The sequence below is a fragment of the Ictalurus furcatus genome, chromosome 6 (genome assembly GCF_023375685.1).
Source record: "Ictalurus furcatus strain D&B chromosome 6, Billie_1.0, whole genome shotgun sequence".
Classification (NCBI taxonomy): domain Eukaryota; kingdom Metazoa; phylum Chordata; class Actinopteri; order Siluriformes; family Ictaluridae; genus Ictalurus; species Ictalurus furcatus.
In genome coordinates this window covers 23,194,524-23,201,149 of record NC_071260.1, presented here as the reverse complement: position 1 = coordinate 23,201,149, position 6,626 = coordinate 23,194,524, and the positions used below count along the sequence as shown (strand labels likewise).

At 39.3% G+C, this 6,626-nt stretch overlaps 1 protein-coding gene across 1 annotated transcript; it reads right to left on the bottom strand.

Annotated features, from left to right (window-relative positions):
• Positions 1 to 1,960: 1,960 nt before the first annotated feature.
• c1ql2 (complement component 1, q subcomponent-like 2) lies at positions 1,961 to 5,796 on the bottom strand. Its single transcript, XM_053627192.1, has 2 exons — positions 4,927 to 5,796; positions 1,961 to 4,064 (listed from the first exon to the last, which is right to left on the bottom strand). The coding sequence occupies exons 1-2, from the start codon at positions 5,515 to 5,517 to the stop codon at positions 3,885 to 3,887; spliced, it is 771 nt and encodes a 256-aa protein (XP_053483167.1). The 5' UTR covers positions 5,518 to 5,796; the 3' UTR covers positions 1,961 to 3,884.
• Between the last annotated feature and the right edge of the window lie 830 nt (positions 5,797 to 6,626).

Here is a 6,626-nt window from a genome sequence, read left to right as displayed (position 1 = left end):
CAGTGACACTTGTGACTTATGTAATGGATAAACTGTAATCACTGGCAGTTCCAACAGATGATGCTCATGGGGAGTGATAAATGTGTTATCCAAGTGGTGAGAAATGTGTGTAAAAAAATTACAAATATGGCTGTACACCAGCTGTTTAATATCATTCTATGAAAAAGACTAGACATCTAAAATACTTTATATGTGTATACACATATTCAGTATGTATACTTGATCTGGTATTATTAGAACTGTCAGCTGCCCATTTTTGTTGAACCTGTGCCCACAGTAGTCTCAATTTCCTTTTCTTGGGTGACCGAAGTGGACACCAACGTGGTCTTCTGCTGTTGGAACCCAGCTGCCTCAAGGTTTGAGATGTTGTGCATTATGAGATGCTTTCTGCTCACCATGATTGTAAAGCATGATTATTTGGGTTATTAGAGCCTTCCTATATTGGGGGGTATTACTGACAACAACGTGAGTGAAAATAGAATCTTTGACATAAGCATTTCAGAGTTTCTTAGTATTTGGTATGTCCCCTATTTGCTTTAATGACAGTGTGCATTCAAGCTGGCAAATCTGACCTTTTGTACAAAGCAGTTAACATTGTCAATATTACTAATTACATTTTCAAGACATTGAACATTTACTTTCTTTATTTTAAAATATTTCAGAATTCTAAAACCTTCTGTTTATTTCCAATTGTAACACCTGTAACAATAATTATGTTTTCACACCCACACTCCCCAACAATCAAAAATTGAGGGGAAAAAAACCTTACAATATCTAGCTTCCATAAGTCTGCACATCCTTTTATAATTGGGAATGTGGCAGTGTTCAGAATCAACCAATCACATTCAAACTCATGTTAAATACTAATTAGTATACACCTGCCATCAAATAACGTGAATGATAAACCCCAAATAAAGTACAGCTGTATAGTTGAGTCTAAAGATACAAACAAACTATAGCACAGGCAGAAACGAGAGAGAAGTAAATGAGTCATACATGTTTGTATTTTCTTACAGAAGAAATGCATTTCAATCTTCATTGGAAGAGAGTGTGCTGTTGTTTGATTTGTTCATTGCAAACAGCTGAAAGTCTGTAAATTTTGACAATAAACCTGATTTGCAATGGGGGTTGAATAATATTATTTATATATAAAATATATAGTCAAACTCAAATCAAATTTTATATATATTTTTTCTAGTAAAATTAAATAATATAAGAATATTATGAAATAAAATGTGTATTACTACATGCGCATGTGAATCCTAATAATACTAAAACAATTAAGCTAAGAAACTAATAATATGTCTACTGTTTTTACATATAGACTAATGTACTGTAGAATTTTCCTGGTGTTCTCTAACCTTCTGATATCTTAAATTAAATATTTGAATTTTATTATGTTTTGAGAAGGAAATAATCTCTAGCTGCAAAGGGGAAAAATATACTTGTGATATTTATCTAATAATAAAGGTTTGGGTTAGAAGCACAATCATTAAGGCCAACTTTACTTAACTGTCTGCCAGTTTTTTCAGTCAGTGGGGGGTCAGAGGTCAGTCTCTCTGCTACAGTAGGAGAATGATTGGTGATTGGTAGCCAAGTTGGTGCTGAGCCAAGGCTCTCAGTGCTGGAAGCCTGACAGCTAGACCAGCCCACACACACCAGCGCGCGCACACACACACACACACACACACACACACACACACACACACACACACACTTGCTCTTCCACACTCCTACAAAGACATCTATACAGGCTGAAATGTTTGTTTCCCAATCATCCTTTACTCATTAACTGAGATGTACATGAAAAACATTATTTGGTAATATCAATTTTATACCATACACAGAGAGCATATGTTAAAGTTTTTTTTTTTAAATCCTGTGATTAAAATCTTGATGTGCTCACCATGATTCATGACTCAGATGTATCTGAGGACGACATTTAATACATACAAAGAAAGCAGTTATACAAAACATCATTTATTGAAATACCTAAATAAATATTAACAGTGCAGTGTATAAATTGTGCTACAGGGCAAATACATCATATAGGACTAGCAATCCATCAACATCCCAGACAGACCTATACTAATAATTCATTATCCTCATAACTTTGCTTTGACATATAGTTTAAATACATGTTTGATACACACAACACATAGTCAAACAGGCTACACAGCAATAAGCCCAGTGCTGAATGAAAACCTACTTATTTAAATTAAATGTTCCCTATTGCAGGGCACAGAAAGTGTGTCTTTGAGTTCTTATATGGAAATATGAGTGGGTTTATGAGTCCACACTAGCTCTGAGTAGGTATGCCTTGATAGCAGTCAGTGAAATTCTTGCCATGTATTTGAGTTCCTATGTGGAAAGATAGTCAGGGTAGTATTTCTGAAAGAATCTTAAAAACAAGTTCATAATCTTCACAGCTAATATTAGCTGTAGTGGCACTATGTCAGTAATTTTCATAATGTTATGACACAACAGAGCTGATGGAGACACAGTAATTGTACACACCTCACATGAGTCCAAGAATGTTCTTTTTGCAAACCATTCAGGCATACTGTCAAAATACTGTGTTACACACAGTTTAAAACTAAACTGACAGTATACCTTCGAGTTTAATCAAAACTGCCTTTGACTGTTGGGTCCCTACTAGGAACAAATATGTAAGACATATCTTTGAATTCATATGTGATTAATGGCATGCCTATTTAACCCTACACTGTAAAGAATTTCTGTAATTTCAACAATAATATATTGTATTCAAAACAGTATGACAAATTAAAAGTGTTTACAGTTTGAACTGCAGCTCAGAAATGATTAACAGAACTGCTAGGTTATAATTTATCGAAGAACCTTATTGTTTAGCCACAGTAACACTGCAGTGACTATCAACTGTAAAACATACAGCATCATTAACTCTACTGTTAAACTAGCCATTAATAGCATTTACCGGAAGCAGCAAAAGAATTTTTTTTTCAGGTCTTCCATTATTTTGTCATCCTTAATTGTGGTTTGTTTGTTTGTTTGGTTTTAAAGAAAAACACAAAGATGTGGTTAGTTCAGGGAGGCAGGGCCAGCTGTAGGTAAATCTGTAGGCAATATAATCTAAGCCTAGCTAGATACATAAAGCTAGCATGATATTTTATTGTTTACATTCTTGTTTCTTTTTTTTTTCTCTTTGGTGTTCAGGTCAGTGACCCATTAATTGTCACATTTGGTGTCTTATGTTTGTTCTCATTTGAAATGAACTGAAATGATTGCTGTAATAAGCACATTTTATCATATTCCTTTGTTAGAATTAACTTTTTTTTACATTTATTTAAGATTCATATTTGTCAATAAAGGAGGTTTAATAATATAACTAAAATTTCAGCAGTGTTTTTTACAATAGTACATTGCTACCAATATATAGTACTGTAAAGTGTAATTTCACTGGACTGCAAACAGATCAAACACACTCTAATAAAATAAATAAATAAACAAATAAATAACAATGCAATGTATCATTACTGTAAACAAGCATTACAATAAGAATGCTGTATATATTATTTACAATGTACTCAAAGACACACCCATCAGCCTGCTATCTTCAGACAGACCCTCTTTACTCTTCCAATGTTTATTTGAGCCCATATGGACTTACACAAACACTGTAGGTGTTAATTCTACTCTGGAGATTTTGCTGTGTGTAAAAAAAAAAAAAGCTCACTTCAAACATTAACTTCTCACTGGTTGTATACTTTATGGTCCAGTAAGTAAAATAGCATATTTCCACAGATACACAGAAATGAAGCACTAGATTGGACAGGGCTTCAACCTGTGTTAATGTCAACTTGGTAAATGACTATTCACTTCAGTGTCTGTTCTTGTGGTCCAGTTCAGTCCGGGTACAGTATGAAGCCAGAAAAAGTGCTGTATTTGTTGTTGTTTCCACCATGTGCCTTCCCGCCATCCAATTTCACATATATCTCGTCCCCTGAGTCCAGATGTAGCACTACACTGTTGCTTGCGTAGTCATAGTTCTGGTCTGCATCCTGGGCTATGGCACTTGCTCGAACCTGTTCACCAACAAAATGCCAAATGAGAGATGGGACATGTGGGATGTGTGTGTGTGTGTGTGTGTGTGTGTGTGTGTGTGTGTGTTTATATATATGTGGAACAGTTAATAAGCCCAAAGCCACATACTACAGAATTTAACTGTAGGCCTAATTACTAAATTGTTAAAAGGTCACATTTTGTGCCCTGTTGCAGGTCGACAAATGTAAATTCTGCATGAGTGTAGTTGTAATATCTAAGAAGATATAGGCTAGGTTTTGAGTTTAGATTAAAATGTTTACGCTGTTTGATGATAAGAACATATTTTAGTTTATACAGCTTAAAAAGAGTAAAGTTTTTATTTCAAAATAGTTTATAGTCCTACATTGAATTATTTTAAATACATACATTTTAATTTAAATACATACAGAAATCGGGGACATTCAGTAGATATAATTAGTGTACACGTGCAGTGTTGTATGCTGTAGTTTAATAAGTTAAAGTTTATTCCATTTGACGCATCTTCTGATCAGATCTGATAAAATCAGGTTAACGCGTGTCGGTTGGTACAGTATTTGTGTCTACATGTTTGTTTTATATCTAGAGCATGAGAATATATAACAGATAATAGAACATATTTTGATTCTGACACAAGTTTTACTCCGGATGCCCTTCCCGACGCAACCCTCTACATTTTCCCGGCTTGCGACCGGAATTGAGAGTGCTCTGGCTCGTGCAACCCTCCAGTGTCTGGGGTTGGTTTCCTGACTGGGAATCGAACCAGTGAACGTCCACCGAGCATGCGAATATTACTTCCCCCTAATTACTTACCGGAACGAAAATGTATATGCTGTTAAAATGGGGCTTTAACAGAAAGTCATTTACCTGTCCGTTTTTGCAGAGGTCTGCCCACATGCTGGTTCCGTCTCCTCCGCGCATCAGTATATGGTAAGTGAAGTAGTAAATTCCAGACACCTGGCATGTGAACTTGCCAGTGGAAGGGTCGTAGTGGTTGCCTAGGTTAGTTACCACATCATCGAAACGGAGCACCTCGTAACCCTCGTGTGGGTTTTTAAGACCGACGTAGAAGGCGATCTTGACACTCGCAAACGCAGAGCCAAGTTCTCCCGTTTCAGTCCGAGCTGTTCCTTGTGGACCCCCGGTAAAGCCGATTTTTCCGGAGTCTCCACGCTCACCCGGCGGCCCTCTCGGTCCGGGGGGACCAGGTTCACCTGGAGGACCTCTCGGCCCAGGCTTCCCCGGGCGGCCCGGTTCACCTTTGTTCCCACGGGAGAAAGACGGAGGAGGCGGCGGCGGGATGGCACCGAGGTCCTGCATGACTTCTAGCGCCGTGGCGCTCGCTTTCGGGGTGTACGGGTCACAGATCATGCGACAGGTGCCCATCATCTCGTAGTGCGCGGAGATAGTGGAGCTCTGGACCAGCAGGGGAATCGCGACAAGCAGCACCACCACCATGACGACGAGACCCAGCGCCGCACCGATCAGCCGCTTCCTTTGCAGCCCCCGACAAGCTTGCGTTAAAACGCTGGCGTGGTTTTTGGGGGCAATGGTGGACCGCTGCAGCCGCGCAGACAAAGTGCGACAGGGAAAGAAAGAGAGAAAAAAAAAGAAAGAAAAGTAACAGGTAGAGGAGGTATCACTGGATGTGCATCAGGAGGTACATGGATGTGTCGTAACCTTTAGCGCAGTTGACTGGAGGCGGATTTGCCTGGTGCCACTCTCGCTTATACTTCACGGAGTTGACAGGGAAACTCTCCGCACTGGCACGGCTGTGATGCGCGCTGCGAGTTTCAGACCCAGCAGAGGAGAGACCAAAGACGCGCTGACGTAACCAACGCAGGGCAAATTGCCCGCTGCAGTTTGGATTAGTGGCTCGGTGATCATATTTACGGTCCAAACGCATGAATAACAATCGTCACTTGTTCCGGAGATTACAGAGATCAAAGGGAATTAGGGACGCGCACGGGTGCTTATTAGGACGCAGACAGTAATCCTAAATCTACCCCTTTATCTCGACTTTGTCTAATTCTTTGGCACCCTGAGGCCAAGTTTAACGCTGCTAAGCCTCGTCAGCTCAGAGCTGCTTGATAACCCTAGGATCTGCGTAAAAATCTGCACATTCATGTTCATGCTGAGCACAAGCTGGAGCTGTTCTTTCAGAACCTCCACACCCGACCATTAGATGAGGCATGAGTGACGAGGAAGAGCAAAGCCCAAACTGTGCAAAGAAAGTACAGGACCCAGCATGCCTTAGAATAGCCTCAACATTAGATTGTTGAAGAATAATTTGGAGAGTGGATACATTGGAGGATTGACCTTCATCAGGGTGGTGGGATTTATAGTTTGGGTTGTGGCCTGTGGATATGTGGGTGGCTGCAGGCTCCTCCTGTTTATTCTTATAAGCATAGCAGAACAGACAGACAGACAGACAGACAGACAGACAGGCAGGCAGGCAGACAGACAGATACAGACAGACAGACACAGACAGACAGATAGATAGATAGATCGATAGATAGATAGATAGATATCTGTATGTTTGCCACCCACATTTATAGAGAGATTCT